A 20,416-nucleotide genomic window follows, 5' to 3' on the forward strand; every position below is an offset into this window, starting at 1 on the left:
CCTCTCCCCTCTCCTCTCCCTCCCCCCCCTTGGTTTCTTGCTGGCTATTGGTAGGAGGCTGCCCTTCATACTTTAACACATGGACCTCTCCAATCACCACAAGGACACTTGAACATAGTAAGCAAGCAAAAAGAACCTGGAAGAGTGACCATGAGACACAAGTCAACGTCTTTTATACTTTGGCCCCCTATGATACACTACTGGGTCTACCATATCCTATTAATTAGTAATTAATTAGTCATTAGGTTCTTCTCATACACTCCAGTGGATGTGGATTGTAAGGGTCCAATTACTCAGGGAAACACTTCACAAGTTGCGTACCACAGAACTCAAGGATATATGCTTTGACCTCTAAGGAACCTACATGAAGATACTTAAAAATATTCACAGAAAATAGAATTAACAGATAAGATTTTTTTGGTGCCAAAAAATGTAAACCTATATATATAAGGGATCTTCAAAAGGCTCATGAAAAATGCAAATTATGGAAAAGCAATGCATGGATTTCACAAACTTATAACCAGAATAAACTAATTCCATTTTTGATGAACTTTTTGAAGTAGCTTTATGTTAGTTATTAAAGATTAAAGGTCTCATTGTTAATTCCAAACATTTTAGTTTCCAAAATAATTTTCTTTGACTCATAATTTATTCAGTGTATTTTATACTTCCTGATATATATTTTCAATGTAAATTATTTTGCTTGTATTCACAATGTATTCCTTTCATATTTTTTACTTTCTTGTCTCCTATGAAATGCACTGTACTTAAAAAAATTTCATCTGTTAACTGGCTGAGAAGTTGTATTACTATTTATCAGTGATTACTCATAAAAATTTAACATGAATACTTGATTTCTAGAGATTATCAATATTTATACTCTTCTTCTGAATAATAAAAGACCTTTAAATATTTTAACCACAATCTCCAACCTTCCCATTTTACAAATTATTGTTAGTTAGTAATTTAATTCTACCTTATTTTTATCCCTCATCTCTCATTAATGATATTTTACCTTTTTGCCTCCCAGACTCTGCTTTAGATACATCCACATGGTTTACCAGATTTTTCCTATTGTAGTTTAAGCTTTTTACAAATTATTTCATTTTTTTTATCATTGTTTTTGAATATGTCTAAAGTTTTCTAAGAAATTTGAGAGGCAGAACTGCAGAGAGGTAGACAGCTTCCGTTCACTAGCGCTAGATGACTCCCCAAGTGTCTACAAGTGCCAGGGCTGATGCCAGGAGCCAGGAACTCGGTCAAGGCCTCCCACATGGGTGGCAGGGACCCAGCTACTTGAATCACCACACTGCTCCCAGGATCTGCAGTACTAGGAAGCTGCAGTCAAAGGCTGGAGCTGAGTGTTGAACCCTGGCATTCCAGTATAGTTGTTGAGCACCTTAACCTGTGTCTTAAACCCGGGGACAACATCTGCCCTGGTTCTTGATATTTTTTTTTCTAACTTTATTTAAGGTATACAAGTTTCATGTATTTTCTATATAGAGATTCAGGAACATAGTGATACTTTGCACCCTACCCTCCCTCCTGCCCATGCTGCCACACTTCTTTCTCCTCCCTCTCATGTTCCCATTATTTTCTATAAGGATCTATTTTCAGTTAACTTTGTACTCATACGATTAAGCCCACACTAGATAGAGAGTTCAACAAAGAGTATGAAGAGAGACACCGTTCCTCAACAGTCGAGACAAGGGCAGTTAAAAATCCTCGCATCTTGAAGTGTCAATTTCACTCCTATGGATTACATTTTAGGTACTCTGTTAGTAATCATCTTGGGGAGAACATATGGTATTTATCTTTTGGGGACTGGCTCACTTCTCTAAGTATGATGATTTCCAGTTACATCCATTTTGTTGCAAACGACTAGATTTCATTTTTTTTCACTGCTGTGTATTCCATGGTGTGCATATCCCATAATTTCTTTATCCAATCTTCAGCTGACAAGCACTTGGGTTGGTTGCATATTTTAACTATTGTGAATTGAGCTGTAGTAAACGCGGGGGTACAGGTAACTCTCTGATATGCTGATTTCATTTCCCTTGGGTAAATTCCCATGCATGCGATGTCTGGGTCATATGGTAGGACTAGATTCAGATTTCTGAGGTATCTACGTATTGTCTTCCACAGTGGCTGTACCAGTTTACATCCTCACCAAGAGTGGATTCGGGTACCTTTTCCCCTACATCCTCGCCAGCATTTGTTGTTGATTTCTGTATGAGAGCTGTTCTAACTGGGTGAAGGGAAACCTCATTGTGGTTTTGATTTGCATTTCCGCAATGGCTAGGGATCCTGAGCACTTTTTCGAGTTTCTCTTGGCATTTGAATTTTCTTGCAAAATGCCTGTTCAAGTCCTTCAATCTGAGGTCATTTTCTTCTTAGTGACATATACCTTTTAGTACCTCTTTTGTAAGAGTTCTCATGTCGAGCTCATGTTAGGCCTTTTTTGCTGGGCTCCACATTTCTTAAACCCTTCGTGTAGCTTCTATTCTTCTAACTCTTTGAGCTGCATTCTTGTTAAAGTTCCTCAGACCCATACTTCAGTTCACCCACTCTATCTTCACTTGACTTTCTTCACTTAAACTTCTCTATCTAGCCAACCTTTGAGTTTTGATGTCAATTTTATTTTTTACTACTAGAGGATGTATTTGATTTTTTGACTTTTCTTATTCATTGCTTTTTTTCCTTAATGTTTAGTACTTTTTGCATTTGGTTAATTATTAGAATCATACTCATCTTACAATTTTTAGAGTATGTGAGATTTATCCCCTATTGTTTCTGATGCATATTCCTCTTGGTAGACTGTACTTCTAGTTTTTTTTATAACCTCATAATTTTTTTAACTTTTATTTAATAAATATAAATTTCCAAAGTACAGCTTATGGATTACAATGGCTTCCCCCCCAAACTTCCCTCCCACCCGCAACCCTCCCCTTTCCCTCTCCTTCCCCCCTCCATTCACATCAAGATTCATTTTCAATTCTCTTTATATACAGAAGATCAGTTTAGCATATATTAAGTAATGATTTCAACAGTTTGAACCCACATAGTAACACAAAGTGAAAAATACTGTTTGAGTACTAGTTAAAGCATTAAATCACAATGTACAGCACATTAAGGACAAAGATCCTACATGGGGAGTAAGTGCACAGTGACTCCTGTTGTTTACTTAACAAATTGACATTCTTGTTTATGGCATCAGTAATCACCCTAGGCTCTTGTCATGAGTTGCCAAGGCTATGGAAGCCTTTTGAGTTCACCGATTCTGATCATATTTAGACAAGGTCGTAGTCAAAGTGGAAGTTCTCTCCTCCCTTCAGAGAAAGGTACCTCCTTCTTTGATGACTTGTTCTTTCTACTGGGATCTCACTCGCGGAGATCTTTCATTTAGGGTTTTTTTTTTTTTTTTTTTTTTTTTTTTTTTTTTGCCAGAGTGTCTTGGCTTTCCATGCCTGAAATACTCTCATGGGCTTTTCAGCCAGATCTGCGTGCCTTAAGGGCTGATTCTGAGGCCAGAGTGCTGTTTAGGACATCTGCCATTCTATGGGTCTGCTGTGTATCTCACTTCCCATGTTGGATTGTTCTCTCCCTTTTTTATTCTATCAGCTAGTATTTGCAGACACTAGTCTTGTTTATGTGCTCCCTTTGGCTCTTAGTCCTATCATTATGATCAATTGTGAACAGAAATTGATCACCTGGACTAGTGAGATGGCATTGGTACAGGCCACCTCGATGGGATTGAATTGGAATCCCCTGGTATGTTTCTAACTCTACCGTTTGAGGTAAGTCAACTTGAGCATGTCCCGAATTGCACATCTCTTCCCTCTCTTATTCCCACTCTTATATTTAACAGCAATCACTTTTCAGTTAAGTTTCAACACTTAAGAATAACTGTGTATTAATTACAGTATTCAACCAAAAGTATTAAGTAGAACAAACAAAAAAAATACTAAGAGGGATAACGTATTAAGTTGTTCATCAACAGTCAGGGCAAGGGCTGATCAAGTCACCATTTCTAATAGTGTTCATTTCACTTTAACATATAACCTCATACTTTACCTATGGGAATTCCATAAGTGAAAAATTGTTAGTCTCGCATTTATTTCTGTTAGATAATCCTAAATCACAAGTGCTGGACCAATTTTCATTATAAGTGCAATATAAGCAAACAAACAAGGGCAAATGCACAATGAAAACATATGTAAGGAGTAGGTTTGCATCTAAACCAATGGGGTTAGGAGTTAAAGAAGCTCATCTCTAATTCATATCAACTACTGCCTGAAGGCCTCAATTCTTTTCCTCACTGGGCATTAAAATAAGACTTTCTTCATAAACAGGCCTAAAAGCCCATCTCCCATGTTTTCATATCAACCTGAGAACTTACTGTGTTGGTTTTCCACTTTGTTTCCCAGACATTCCCCTCTGTTGCTGATGAGTCCAGGTTTACCTTTAAAAATGTACTCTTCAATAATGTTCTGTTCCCTGTGATTGCTGCTTCCTATTTAGTTTGAAGTGGGGTCTAGCTGTCAATTATTTGTTCAGTAAAAGGCCTGCAAGTTTATTGGGACTGCTACTTCTCAAACTCTCCCCTGCATCAGGACACTTAAGTTTTGCAGGTACTGATAGCTAAACTTAGACTGTGTGGCACCAAAACGGTTTGTTTATCCTCAAATCCTGCAAGATCACTGGGCTTACATAAATAGTAACTGCAACAGTGGGAAGGGGTGCTTTGTTGAAATACAGCCCCATAAATTGTCCAGCTGGGCTAGCCAAAACATGCGTAAAGTCAGAGGAAAAGGGTAACAGATTAAAAAATATAATAGATATTAAATATGAGTAGCAGTTTCAAATCATTTTTAATAAATGGAAAAAAATTCTCAAAGATGGAAAACCTAAACTACGCAGAAATGAAAGAAAGTCATCAAAATCACTTAGGTTTTTATGATTGATCAATAAGTAGATACATTATAATCAAGAGTGATATTTAATTTTATGAAAAATTTAATATGCATTCCAGAACAAAGCATGCATGTAGTTATATTAATGGTATTGTAAAGTATTAATCAGAAGCGAAAATAGATTTGAGTTACAAGTATAAAATGAAAAAGCCAAGAAAAATCTTTAATTTCAAATTTTGAATTGAAAATATAAGTGTAAAGAGGTTTTTTTTTCTCCCTTGTGAAAGTTTCTATTTTTCCTTGCTTTGACCACTGAAATGATGTATGACCAGTGATTCTAAATACCATTGTTTTCTAAAGAAAACCTGGGACTGGCAGAGGAAATGAACAAAAAGATCCTGGAACATGTTGTTGGCACAGAGAGCAAGGAAGCTATCAGAGGCTAATGGGATCATGTCAGAGTACACACAGCCAGCTTGATGGGCTCCCCTGGCACGGGATGTGACGAGCTGAGCTCCATGAGAATAATGATTGCAATTGGTTAAAACTCGCTGAAAATATCAAAATCTATGAGTTATTAGTGATAATAAAAAAGAATTAGAAAGAAATAAAACATAACTCATCACCCAATACTGGAGGTTGCTAGGGCACAAACACATTGCTCTAAAGATGGATAATGAAGCAAAAAGAACTGCGTGTTCCTGCCTTTGCAGCATGCACTGTGTTTCAGAGGAACCAACGATACACAGCAAAGGAGTTTCTCTGAACAAAAATTGCTAATAAATGCAGAAGGAGTTGCAAAAAAGACCATTTTGTACCTTAAAGATAAGTAACAACTTTAGTAATTTTTAATGGACTGTTAAACTATTAGATGAAATCAGTAGAAATTTATACAATCAAAGTTACAGGTTTTTAGCACATAACTGTGGAAGTTTCTTTGCTCTAAAAGTAAAACATGGAGTTAGCCTTGTTGGTGCAGCCAGTTAAGCCACTGTCTGTGATGCCAACATCCCTTATTGGAGCACTGGTTCAAGTTCCGGCTGCTCTGGTTCCCATCCAAATCCCTGCCAATGAAGCTAGTAAGATGGTGGAAGATGGCCCAAGTACAGGGGTCCCTGCCACCCATGTGGGAGACCTGGATGGAGTCATAGGCTCTTGGCTTCTGCCTGGCCCCAGGCCTTGACGTGGTGGCCATTTGGGGAGTGAACCAGCAGATGGAAACTGTCTGTGTCTCTGTCTCTGCCTTTTCTGTGTATAAAAAAATTGCAGCTCAATTAAAATTAATAAAAACCAGATACCCACAAATGGGAAGTTTGTTATAGAAAAACTGATGGAGAACTTGAGTCCATTTAACGACAGAATAATTCTAAATAGTTGTGCTAATAATTGTTATACAACATAATGTGTTTCTTATTTAATCAATGATTTGGGAGGCCAACATTCTGTTCCAACCACTTGCTTTCCTTTAGAGTATTTATCATAGTTAGATTTAGACATTCATTGGCAGAGTGAATTGTTTAAAATCTGACTCTACCATGAGTCTGGAAACTAGTTGAGCAGGGATCAAGAAGATATTTTTATGTTTTGTCTTCAGTACAATGTGTACTCCAAATCTAACAGTTCATGCCCTATAAAACATACACAAATAATTAGTAATTTTCAATTTAGTTAATCCTCAAAGGTGACCATATGGTTGAGGAAGTTTTATTTTTGACAGTTTTACTGAGGTATAATTGAAACACAACACTGTCATATTTATAGGACATAATTTGAAATGATTTGACATAGGTATTCCATGAAACAACCATCACAGCCAACATAATCCACATATCACCCCTAACAGCTTTATTGTGACCCTTTCCTGACCCTTAGCCATTCATGCTGTATTGTATAACATCAAAAATTATCATAGTACATTTTAGGTATGAGGGTAGTTCAAAAAGTTCATGGAAATAGAATTAAAATGGAATTTATTTTGGTATAAAAATTTCAAAGTTCATCAATAGTTTTTGCATCATGGAGTTTGTCCATGCTGTGAAATTTCTGTAAATTTTTGAAGACCCCTTTATTTGCATGAATTTCAAATTTTCTGCAACAAAATAAACTTTTAACCCTTTCCATGAAATTTTTGAAGCATTTGCAAGTCAATTCACTGTATATCAGCTATGTTCTGATATGCTTTCTGTTGCTATATACTGTACATTAGTTTTCATATTCTAGAATGTTTTTGTAAATGGAATCATACCCCAAGTTCTCTTGTCTGGTCTCTTTTACTTGGGGCAATTGTTTTGCAACTCATTCATGTTGTAGTGCCTAACAACAATTCAGTTCTTATTACTAAAATTTTTCCCATTTTATTTGAAAGGCATAGAGACATAAACAGAAAGAGTGGGCAAAGAGAGGGGGAGGGATCTATCCTTTGTTCTACTCCCCAAAAGCCTGCAACGATCAGAGCTGGGCTAGGCCAAAGCAAGGAAATCCAAACTCCATTCAAGTGGGTGACACGGACCCAAGTCCTTGAGCCATCAACTGCTGCCTTCAAGGATACACATTAGAAGAAAGCTGGATTGGAAGCAGAGTAGTTCGTACCTGAGCCCTGCAGTATGGAAAGCAGCTGTCCCAAGAGGCACCTTAGGTCACTGCCCCAAATGCCACTCCCAGTTCTTTTTTATTGGTGAGTAATATTTCATTATTCAAATATATACAAATTTTCTACTTCCCTATTGAAGAGCGTTTGGGTTGTTTATAATTTGGGGCTAATACAAATAACGGAGCTATGAACATCTGTGTGCAAGTCTGTATGGACATACGCTTTGATTTTTTATGGGGAAATACCTAGGAATGGAATGGTTACATCATACAGGAGATATATAGTTAAATTTTCAAGATATCCAAACTCATAAGAACTTTGGGTGATCGCTGACATCATGAATAAGAGAGTCAATTATTAAGAGGAGTCACTGTGCATTTTCTTCCCATGAAGGACCTCTGTTCTTAATGAGTTGTACTATGAGAATTAATGGTGAAACTAATCTTCAAACAGTATTTTATACTTTGTGTCTGTGTGGGTGCAAACTGTTGAAATCTTTTTTCAGTATAGTTGATCTTCTGTATATAAAGATTATTAAAAATGAATCTCAATGAAGAATGGGATGAGAGAGGAAGCAGGAAGTGGGGTGGGAGTGGGAGGGCAGGTATGGGGGGAAGAACTGCTATATTCCAAAAGTTATAGCTGTGAAATTTATATTAAATAAAGCTTTCTATAACAAATGTCCAAATGATTAAAAAGTGGTTCTAAGATTTTCCTCTCCCACAAGCAAGGTAGGAGAGTTCCAGTCCCTCCACATCTCTGCTAATACTTGGTGTGGACAGACTTCTTAGTTTTTTTTTTTTTTTTTTTTTTTTTTTTTGAGAAGAGGTGTACATAGTGCTTTTCAATTTACCACAGGACCATGTCTCAAATGAACCCAATTTAGAAATCACGAGTCAAATGCTCTTAACCTGCTGAATATCATATCTGAACAACGCAATACACAGTGCAGCAGAGACAGAGGAAAGAGGTTCTGATGGCAACATTTTGAAAGATCTGGTATGTTCTTCATGCTGATGAGACAATTCCACTTAGAGATGGAAACTTTGCCCACGTGAAAGAGAAAGAGGGTAAGAACAAAACTGTGGCATAACCGAGGGGGGATGAGATCTTGTGCACAGTGGCAGCATCCTTCTTACCCAGGAGCAAGGACATTTCATCCACTCCAGACTGGAGAGGCAGAGCCTTGGGTACAAATGCGTGCAGACTGCAGGACTTGGTTGTAGGAGTGAGTGGGATTTCTCTGCTTCTGTGCCTTTGGGGAGAGCAGAAACAAGGTCATCATTGAGTAGGACTGCTCAGGTTTTGGGAGGGAGTGGAAAGTGTAGAATTGTATACTGGGCAAGTAGGAAGTGATTTGACCAGGGAAATGGGCTGATGGCCAGGCACCATGAAGGACCCCTTTGAGATTAATTTTCTTTTCAAAAACAGAGTTATGGAGTGGGGGGAGGAGAGAAGTCTTCCATCCATTGAGTTCACTCCCGACGTGGCCACAGCAAATAGGGCTGAGGCAGGCTGAAGCTAGGAGCTGGGAGCTTCATCTATGTCTCCCACATGGGTCATCTTCCCCTGTTTTTCCTAGGCCATTTGCAGGGAGCTGGATCAGAAGTTGGGCAGCTGGGACTTGAACTGGTGCCCATATGGGATGCCAGCGCTGCAGACAAGCAGCTTAACCCACTGCGCCATAGTGCTGGCCCGTGAAATGCCTTCTATTGCCCAGCAAAGTCTGAGTTTGGTTTTCCATTTCTTGTATGATAACAGACACTACTTTAGATTCTGTGTCACTTCTTCAGGTTCTGCCAAATATTTGAACTCATTCCATCTCACTTTTCTTAGCTCTTCTCTTTTACTGTGGCTGTTGACTCAGATGCAGAATTCATGTGCATTTCCCTGAAAAAATGTCCTTCACACAAGAATTTGAGTTAAGATTTTGCTTAAGGTTTGGGAATGAAAGTACACGTAAAAAGCAGAGAAAAATAAAGAATAAGGGCCAGGGTTGTGGTGTAGTGGGTTAAGCCCCTGCTTACAATGCTGGAGTCCCATATAGGACTGCTGGTTTGTGTCCTACCAGTTGCTCTTTTTCCCATCCAGCTCCCTGCTAATGTGCCTGGGAAAACAGCGGATCACAGCCAAAGTACTTGGACGCCTCCTATTCCTGTTGGAGATGCCAGTGGAGTTTCAGGCTCCTGGCTGCAGCCTGACTGAGACCTAGCCATGTGGCTGTTTGGGGAGAGAATCAGTAGATGGAGGATTGCACCACACATGCTCGCTCGCTGTCTTTCCATTCCTTTCTGTCTCTTAAAAACAAAAGAGGCAATATTAACAACAGTATATTTAGTTAGCATTGGCTATTGCCTATTTCTTCATGTAAGAATCTCTTTACCTCCTGGGATGTGATAGGGAATGTCTCACCACCTCCTACATTCCTGGATGCCTGTTCCTGACCTGTGTGGTCTTTTCTTCCTCTTCCCTCCCCTCTGTTCTCCCTGGCCTCTACTTCTATTTTATTTAGCTATATCTTTATTACTTTGTTTTTTTTCCATTTGAATTTGGAGCTTCCTGGTTTGATGGTATATCAAATATTTTCCAGAAGAAATAAAACCCTCTCCCTAAGAGGATAATCCTGAATGTCAAGGCTAGATAACTGTGCAATTATATACATCCTGTTCCATTTCATGAACGTCATTTGTTTTTTGTCCAATGCTTCAGCTATCGTTAGACAATGAAATGCTTAAGAATTGTAGATCTCAATCTTCAATGTTCTATGTAGATCTGGCAGACTGACATGAGGGTTTGTCAGTTACAAGATGTTTTCACAGGAGAAAGCATTAACAGGCCAACACCTTCCTTCTCTGCCAGTGCCACAAAGGAGTTCCCAGGAGCGCTGGGAGTAGCATCAGAGCATTCTTGGTCCTTTGGACTCTACTTGGAGGCCTGTGACAGTCACTAGAATACCCTTGAATCCCTGGGACACAGATCTGATGATCTCTGCAGATGAGTATTCTGTAAAAAACCTTTAACTTGATGATTTTATTTTTACAACATTACCATCTAGGAAGCAATGCTTATGTTGCTTTACTCTTCTATATAAAGTTATTGTTTTAGGTGCATTTTTCTTGGAGAACCTGTTTGTAATATTCAACACAATACTGCCATTGGTATGCTCATCTATAAAATTATGATTTAAAAACTACCTTTTGGGGCCAGCATGAAGATTAAATATGTTACTGTAAGTAAAATGCTTAGACTAGTGGCTGGCAGACAGTAAATGCCCTCCTGTGTCCACAGTTCTAAGTTTTCAGTCTTGGGACCTCAGTGTACTCCTATAGACTTAAGATCTCAAAGTTTTTGTTTTTACGGGCCATGTTTATCAATGTACTATATTAGAAGTTAAAACCAAGAATACAAAAATTACTAATTCATTTAATACAGCATAAATAATAGGTTTGAAAAAACTAACTTGAATTTCCCCAAACAACATCATTAGAAGAGTGGCACTGTTCTAATTTTTTTTCAAACTTCATTGGTGTCTGGGTTACTGGAAGACACTTGGAGCGCTGTGCCTACTCCTGCATTTAGCCTCTTTGGAAATCGCACATCATGGAGCCTCGGGAAAACACTTGATATATGCTCTTCCAAAAGTGAGTAAAAAAAGAAAAATCTCATTTTAGTACTGTTAAAGTTTTTGCCCTCACCGACCCCTGGAAAGGACCTCAGAAACCCTCAGGAGTCCCTCAGACTACCCTGAGAACTACTCCGTTATTTGCTATTCTTAGTGATTCTGTTATTGATGGTGATTACAGAGAAATCCGGACTAGCAATGGGTTTTCTAAAGCCAGAGCTGTGTGTGGTGAGGTTCCGCAAATGAATCTGGTTCTGTGCAAGAATCCATGAAAAACTGTTTGTCTTTAGAACCAGGCAAGTAGGTCTAAGTGCCGTCAACCTATCCATAAGAGAAATGGAAGGACCGTGGAATTCGGCTTTCTCAGCCATGTGGAGCTGTGACTAGGGAATAAAGAAGAGTAACAGTCTCCCCTGTGTACTGTGGCTGTAAGGAAACAGTATGGGCCTGTCCTGTGCTGGAGAATTTTCATGAGAAGTTATGTTACCATTTGGGCTTAGACACCAACACTGCCAAAACACAGGGAAATTCAGGATAATTTCATGTGCCTTCCCCAAGCATATGTAGGCAGAAGAAATATTCTAGAATATCAAAATACATCGCTGTAAAGAAAACATTTCATGGCAGGGAGACACTTGGCTCCTTATGCTGGCTTTTTCTGTTTTTCCCCTGGTAGAAAAGATGACAAAGTCGGGGCGGGGTGGGGTGGGGGGCAGGTAATGCATTGGTATATTCACGGGTCTGCCTTGTCCAGAGCCAACAGGCTCTCAAACTTCTCAGCTGTTCATTGAAACGGCAATATCTTGTCACTGTTTCTCAGGGGAAAACCACTGCTCCCAAACCCTGCTGTAGAAGAAAACTGTAAATCATGGATCCTCGGGAATAGCAGCGTCGTGGCTCCACATTCACAAGCTGCTCTCCGCTCTGCAGTCCCTGGGTCTTAGAGTGGCCACATTTCTCTCCTCTCCTCCATTCTCTTTTAAAAACAATCACTTTGCTCTTGGTACTTTCCCTGTCGTCACCTTCACTAGAAATATGAAAATAACAACAGCAAAAGATCCCAGGGTACAGATTAGTAGTACTCATCAATGTCCCGTGGAAGTAAAAGCTGTCTAATGCCGCCTCTGAAAACTGATGGCGGTTGAAAAGACCATTCCAGAGCGATACTCTGCAAAACTGGAGAGTCTAGGCACCAATGTAGTGAAAACAGAAAGCCATGGATCATTCCAGAGGCTCGTGGTGCCAAATGAAATTCTGGGGGGGAAAAAAGTGACCTTGAAAAAGAAGATGGGAGCAAAGTCAAGTTGATCCAGCCTGAAAGGTGGATCAACACTGGCTACCTTGCATCTTGTCCACCTGCTGTCTGGTCCCCACATCAGCCTTAAGCTGTGCAATGCCAGTCAGCTCCATGGTGAGCCACACCGTACACAGTGCCTTGCTGTGATGCGTCCTCTACGTAAAGGCTGCAGTCAGCTGGCAGGGGGAGGATATGGGGAAAACAGGAGTTGGAGGAATGGTCATGTTAACCTTCTAGAAACCAGGAAGGTGATAAGTAAGAAAAGCGTGAAAACAAGGAGTAGTTGAAAAAAAGGCAAACAACAGTAAAACTGAAAAACAAAAGGAAAAAAAGCAACTACAAGAGAATGGGTCTTGGAGAGGAAGGCAGGTCATATAGAATTGAAGTCAACCTATGTGTTTGGATGACACAAATGGAAATACAATAAATCCAGTAAAAGTGCATCTTTTCAGCATCTATCCATTTTTTCCTGCTTTTGATCTTCTGCCACAAGAGGCATCTAGCTATATTATCTTTCCTTACCACTGGACATTGTATGATATTTACTGGATACAAGCAAAGACAGAGGCGACAGCACTTCTACTTTATCTTGGTTTCCAGTGCTGCCTTTACCGCTCAGTGTCCTAAGGCTTAGTGTTCAAAACCCAAGAACACTCCTATCATAGAAGTTGGGGTCTGGAGTCGGGGCCGATGCTGGGGCCTCTTTGGTCTGATTCACGCCTTACATTCAAGGTGTTCTGTGTTGGGAAAAGAGCATGCCTAACTGCTTTGTGTTGCAAGGAGGGGGTCTTGCATGGTCGTAAGAAGGCATGATTTTGCAGCAATTTCACAGGAAGATGAGAAAGCAGAAGAGACGGACATTTGACTTAAGGAATTCCCTTTCCTAGCTCCTATTACGGGAGTGAGAGTAAACACTAGTTGACATACCCCCTGATCTCTCCCATTTGTTTTCCATTGCCCAAATCGTGAAAGTCCCTGCCAATCACTCTGATGGAGAACAGATGGCTTTGCTCATGCTGTTCCCCTTGCCTTGAATAGAAGCTGCCCTCAGTTTCCATCACAACCAAAATTCTTCCACCATCTCTCTGGAGTCTTCCTCAGTCCCCCAGCAAAATTCCTCTTTCCTGCCTGTCTGCCTGTAGTCCTCCCATATGGGAAAATAACTAACATTTGCTTGGTACCTACAGAGCTTGTAATTGAATAAACTCTCACAAAACATCTCCCCAAATCCTTACACTACCCACGAGGGCATATTACCTCTGGGATAAGAGAAAACATAATCTCCTGACTCCGAAGTTGCTGCATTTCCCAAGGCCATGGCCTGTCCCAGAGAAGGGATCAAGTCCACCAGGACCCAAGTCTGTACCATGATAGTGCCTAAAATAAACACCTCGCATCTGCAGGAATCAAACAGTCCCCTGAAGAGAAATCTATGAAACATTTGCTTTATTCTTGTTTTAAAGCAATCTGTGCTGTTTTGCTGTATTTCCAGCAGTTAATAGGGTACTTGTAACTAGGACAGGCTCCACACGCACTTGTTCATGCTTGGTATGAAGATGACCGTTACTCCGTTCTCTGGTTTCATGCCAACGTGAATTGCCTTGGATTCAGCAGAAGGTTCAAATTGTGTCCCTGGTCATCTTGAGCAGTGATTTTTTTGAGCCTGATCTGTAAAATGGGAATAATCCTAGCAGCCTCGCTGAGTTGCGAGGACTGAGTGAAGGCGCTTCCTAAGAAGTGTCTACACAGGGCCTGGCCCAGGGCCTCGTGGGTGCTGGCGAGTAATAATTTATGGCCGATACCGGCTGGGTAGTCTCGGAAGCCGCCGCAGTATGAGCAAACAACTCATCGTCCCTCTGCGCATCTGACCGCCATCATTTGGGGAGCGGGGCTCTCAAGGGGGTCTTCAGTTGCATTCTGCAGCCTGGCTCCCTCTCTCACTCGGACCTGCATCCCTGGGGAGTTGTCCAGAACGCCTGGGGCTCCGGGCAAGTGGGGTGTCCAAGGAGGCTGCAGCGGCCCGCAGCGACCCCACCTCGGAGCGCCCCTCCCACGCCGAGACCACACTCCCAGAGTCGGAGTGGGCACAGGCAGGGGATGCTGGATGCGGGGGTCCCCCGGGAGGCGCCGCAGCCCAGTCACCGTTCAGGGCTTGGCGCCAGGCTGCTGCTGTGCTGGGCGGAGGGCCCGGGGTCCTGTGCACCCCTCCTCCGCGACTTTGCATTGGCCGGGTCTCGGGGAGCAGCTGTAGGGCGCCGGCAGGAGCCGGGTTCCGAGGGATGACGCACGGAGCAGGGACGCCCCACCTGCTCTCTGTGAGCCCGCAGGTTCGGGCAAGTTTGGCTCGGTCCCTGGGGGTTCTCACGGCGGCCCGACCCCCGATCTTCCTAGCTCCTCTGTCCCTGCGCTCCGCTCCCCGGCTTGGGAGGCGATGACGCGGGTCGGGGGTCTGGGGCGACAGAGCGGTTGGGGATGGAGGGTCTGACCGAGGCCCTGTCCAGTGCCGGGTTCCCCGGGGGCGGGTGGGGGGTGGTGCCCAGTCAGCGTGCGTATGCTTTTTATTTGCGGGATGCTGTTGTGCCTGTATCTATTTTGTGAAGTCACTGCTAATGAGAAGACTGAGACTTCAAGCTTTCCTTCTTCCTAAAACTTAATTAGTATTTTAAAAATTGCTTTTTTCTTTACCTGTAGTTCCTTTTGATTTTCAAGACATTATGTGATACTACATATAATATATGCAATAGTATATATTCTGTATTAAATATTTCTCCTCACTCTCCGGCCTCTCCAGATTAACATCAGCTTTGAACCTTGAAAAACATCTCCGTTCTAATGACAGTTTTCCAGAAACAATTTTTGTAAAGTGAGGGAGAGTTCATTTGTGAATGGGTTTCATTTTGGGAAGTGGATGTATGCAAATGTTAATGAACTGAACGTTAACTGCACAAAGCTGTTCCATTCAGGGCTTCTGCAGGTGGCTTTGGGTGTCCAGAGAGCAAGTTTGCGGTATCTGTAGGATTGTCCTGGAAGCCAGGTTTGAATGTTCATCCTGAAAGGGTTAAAAAGCCCCTGGATTACATGCAGGTCTTAGAATAACTGGCCCATGACGCATGCATCAGCAAGCTCCTAGAGCATGTGGGATCAAATAGCTTAAGTTACATGTAAAAAGTTAAAATATTTGACATCACGTTACATCAGTTTGAATGAGCTGCAGGTAAATCATTTTCTAACCTTTTAGAAAAATGAAAAGTTTAGTGACTACTATTTACACACTTTGAATATTTTATGTTGAGTGGTCATCACAGTTCACACAAATGGTTGTATATCCACTTCCAATCAACACACACCAGGGTATCTGTTATGTGACAGTTAACATTTCAAGCTCTTCTATAAAGGTGACTTCATATAAAACAGCAGAGATTACTGTGTATTGTCAAAAGGTCACTTAGAGATTTTGAAAATAAAATCATTAGCTATAGCTTAAAAGAAGTATGGCAATGAATTATAATTTGAAACATGCATATGGTGGCATAAAAATCAAAGCTTCAATTACCACTCCCATGAAATAGTTAATTTTGTTTTTGTTTTTCTCCTATACATAGATTTCTAGAGCATTTAAAAAATCCTCATAGGTTTGTTAAGCCCTTAGTGGAAGATTACAGCCAACGTTTTGTCTTTGGTGAATAGCTGTTTGTCTCACTTTATTTACTTGGTATTGGATATTTGTCAATGTCATTTCATATCTACAGAAAATTCTTACGCTCCATGGAGGTAGTGAATGTGTGTGTGCGTGTCTGCCGGAGGTCACATGACGGTTTCATCCTATTTGGTGGAGCAGCCTGACTTTTTTCCCCCTTGCTTTTGGTGATGGTTGTGAGTGCAGAAGTTGATTGACAGATGCATGCCAGAAACCCCCATTCTCCTTTTCAAAGACAACATATGATGGATTGCGATCTCTCAGCGCAGCAGGACACGGGGACCATGCCAGCTGTAATTGGTCAGGTATGGAGTCAGCCATTTCTCAACTCTCTTTTTTTCCACAAGGGTCTCACCATATGATTCACATAATTCATATTTACTGTACCATCTTTCTATCTGTATCTTAAGCTACCTGCCAGTGTAGTGCTGAAAGTGCGGAAGGCAAAAGGCACCCATTAAATCTGGCCAGGAAACCTCCGCTTAAAACTTCAACGTGCTGCCGTGAAACAAAACCTAAAACCACCACCCCCCAAAAAATTTTTTTTGAAGAACAAGTCTAATGTATGATTTGATGTGGGTGTTTAAGAAATTATTGGGGGGATTTATTTTCTGTTGAGATGAAGTGTGAGAAGAGAATAAAGTACATGTTTCCTAGGTAGGAGTGAACAGTGTTTCTAATGCTGTCCACTGTTTTTATTTTGGCTGTGTTGGTCCCTCTGTGCCCCTCTCTCTTCCTAAGGAAAATATAAATGTATGAATGTGTGTGCCTTTACTTCTACCCCCAGACAGCGTGTGACTGAGCTAGCTGAATGCAGTGGGAGTATTGGCTGCTGTGGAGGGGCAGGCTGCAAATTAAACACTGCCACAATCGGAAAGGTCCAGGTGGTCTGCTGGCGCGTCCTAATGCAATCTAGCACAACAGCTTTAATAAACAGCTCTATTTAGTTCCTCCTCCTGGTATCCAGGGAGGTGAGCCGGTCCGGGGCTGCGGTGATGAAATGCCAGAAGAATCTCTCTCAGAGGCCTCACCAGCTGGTTCTTAGAGCTTTTCTGTTTTGTCGTCTTTGTCTTCCAAATGGGTCAGTGAGTCTTGCTCTTTCTGTTGGGTGCTTTCTGGGAAGTCGGTAGTTGATGCTTGTGTTCAGAGCTTTGCCTGGTAAGCGGAATCAGGAGAGGAAAGGATCCTTGTCTTTTCATTTGCCTTCAGATAACTGAAGTGGCGAGAGCGGGAGAGTTGGCTGCCGCAGAAGGTGCTTTCTCTGACTGTGATGGGGGTGGGGGAAGGAGACAGGGAGTGCACAGAAATACATGGCTCCTTGTAATTATTTTTGGGATTGTATTTTTGACTAAAATTTGAGTTATCTATGCTTACTTGCAAATTATTAACTCATCAGGCAGAATGTGGTGACGCATATTTATGAACTCTTAAAAGTTTTCTTTTTTTTCCTACACTTCCCAAATGGAGACAAGCTGGCAAGGTGATGACATAAAATTTGTTGGCTGTATGTTAATAGCATGGTGGAAAATATACCATCTTACTCTGTTTTCAACAAAATTACAGCGAAGCACTTCAGGGTTCTGAAAGCACATGGTTTATTAATACCAGTGTGCTTCATAATGTATTTTTAGATGGAAAATGTCAGATACATAATGCCATGTTTCCATGGGCTCATACTATTTTAAAAGAAGTAGATATTTGCTTCCATAGAAAAAAAATATTTTTAAAAAACTTTCATGTTGGTTTTTGTCCTACCGACAGGTATAGAGTGAAATCTCTGGGCATGTATTTAACAGAAGAAAATATGTAAAATGATTTTATGTTCTGTTAATGCCTGTTTCAGTGTACATGTTTGCTGATAAGCAAGTGTGTATTAAATAGAGCTAAAAGAATCGTAGTGTAGGCAATTAAATAAATACCTGTTAAAATAGATGGCCTTTTGGTATGTAAATAAAACTTGAGCCCTTGATGACTGTCTTGTCCTGTTTAATGAAACTTTCCTGAGAATGCCCCTTCTATGTTTCCAATGGCATGGGTATAGGACTTAGCACTGTGAAAATTAATCTGCTTCAGTCCCAGATAAGAAATAAAATTTCCTTTTGAATATATTTCTGGTGATGAATCAGAGATCCTTCTAGCTTGCCATTCAATAGCACTTACTGGAAATCAATTGTAAAGGTAAATACTTTTAAAAGGTTCAGATGTATACATTAAAAAAAATCTGTGTACATTTTACAGATCCAAGACTCAGTTTGTAATTTATCAGGACTTAAAATTAGTTTCATTACTTGCTCTCTGTATTTTGTGTGTACTCTCTAATTTTTAAAGGCTCCCTAGTCCAGGAACTCTGCGTGTTAATGATTTGTTATGATACTTAGTACATAGTTGCCTCAGAGCAACCATATGTTTTCTGAAAATGTTCTTTCTCATAAATTATTTGTTTAAAAAACTCATTGTCAAGTTAGCAAATTCTAAAAGCAGTGATTCTGAAGATAAAATTTGTCTAGGCTAAACATGTACAAACTAGAATGTTTTTTTATTTGACATTGAAACTATTAAGTATTCAAAGGGAAAGAAAAATAACATGTTATGCTATACACATGGCATAAATGTCAGAAAATCTAAAATGCATCTTTAAATATAAAAAGGCGGCATATACATTTAAAATTAATTCACTTTGTACAGCATGGCTAAGAATCTGTACTCAAATGATTACTTCTAACAATAAGGAAAAGAACATGAAAATAATTTTTACTATTCTGTAATCACTCCTAACCAAAAAGGAATGTTTTATTCTTTAGCTCTTAGCATTTAACAGGTATGGACAGTCTCACTTGAGAATGCAAATGTTTGTGTGTATTCTTTCTAAACTGTGTATTGGAATCATAATTGGTTTTGCCCATTTCCTTTCTTCCTAAATGGCTTTGGGTTGAGGAGCAAATACCTGGTTTTAGTGATCTTTTCTGTTCAGGACACAAAAGATTCCCATGAAATATGATCCAGAGGATTTTTTCATTCACCTCTGGGATGAGTATCCACAGTGGCTTCCACTGGGGGAAAGGGAAGACTTTTCTGTGTTGCCAGCCATGAGCCAGCCTGTGGCTTCACAGAGTAGATATTGCTCATATGTGCCTTTCCCCAAGGATTTTCCCTCCCCCCAAGCAAGCAATTAAGCAGTCTACTACTTGCAAGAGCAAACTCCCTGCCAGCTATATCAAGCTCAAGAAACTCGGTTCATTCATACAGGTTTTGGAAATCAAACCAGATTTTTGTTAGCAGTTTCTGTAGGAAGCTTTCTAACCCCTGGAACCACAGGATGGATTCGTATCTTTCAGATGACTTTCAAATCAATTCAAACTGAACAGTGAGACAGCTCCTGGGCCGTGAGTTTTGAATATCATTTAAAAATGAAGACTTGTGTTTCTACCCGTCGTGTTCATTAAATGTTTATTGCGTTTTTCTTTCTGGGAGACCTGAGCTTGTGAGTGACAGATTAGTTTGTCAGTATTACAGACCTCCTGTTTTTTTTTTTTTTTTCCTTTCATCTCCTGTAGAGGGGTAACCATGTCCAATATCCCCAGAAGACCTGGCCATCCTATCATCCTGATGGGAAGGCTTGAAGGTCCAGGCTGGCTACACATGTCTGTAGATTCTCTCTTGCAAATATTACAAAGCAAAGAATATTAAATTACTTGCTAATAAAAACAGTAGAGGAGGCACAGTGGATAGAAATATTTATCAAGCACATAAGAGTTTACTGGGATTGGGGGTGACAACCAGATAAAGTGCTCATGAGTGCACTGCCGTTTGACATTGCTAAGGAACCAGAAGTGAATAGACCATGCATTCCACAAGGGGTCTCATAAAGTTCATGGGCAATGTGTATTATGAAAAAAAACATGTATAACTTTCAAAGCTTTTTTTTTTTGCATTAAAATAAACTTTTAACTCTTTTTCCACAAACTTCTTTCTTGAAATGCCCTCGCCTATTCCAATGGTGTTAAAGTGCAATTGAAAGTTTTTTTCGATTTTCCTTTCCCGAAGAATGGGTCTGTTTTTCAATGTGGATTTATACAGTCTGAAGTGCTTTGTGGTTGTACATTAGAAAGCCGACATAGGTGTGTGAGACTGGGCTCAGTATGTGTGCTAATGAGGGGACTGACTGCAAGCAGCTATAGTGCTTTTGGCTTAACCAGATCTCGGTGCATGTTTTCTTATATGGATATTTTGAAACAAAAAATGATTTCATTGCCTTAGTATCAAAATGATTAATTTTATATTTTGTGCTTAGTTACAC

General features: G+C 40.3%; 1 protein-coding gene across 2 annotated transcripts in view; it reads left to right on the forward strand.

Moving 5' to 3' along the window:
- Positions 1 to 16,249: 16,249 nt before the first annotated feature.
- Positions 16,250 to 20,416, forward strand: part of POU6F2 (POU class 6 homeobox 2) — a 498,475-nt gene continuing 494,308 nt past the window's right edge. The window contains exon 1 of one of the 2 annotated variants that reach the window (XM_051852905.2): positions 16,250 to 16,424. In XM_051852905.2, the coding sequence (XP_051708865.2) occupies positions 16,320 to 16,424 (105 nt within the window). In that variant the 5' untranslated portion in view covers positions 16,250 to 16,319. The remainder of the gene's footprint in view (positions 16,425 to 20,416) is intronic. The other variant, XM_051852903.2, reaches the window with a different exon arrangement.

This window comes from Oryctolagus cuniculus, chromosome 16 (assembly GCF_964237555.1).
Source record: "Oryctolagus cuniculus chromosome 16, mOryCun1.1, whole genome shotgun sequence".
NCBI classification, from domain to species: domain Eukaryota; kingdom Metazoa; phylum Chordata; class Mammalia; order Lagomorpha; family Leporidae; genus Oryctolagus; species Oryctolagus cuniculus.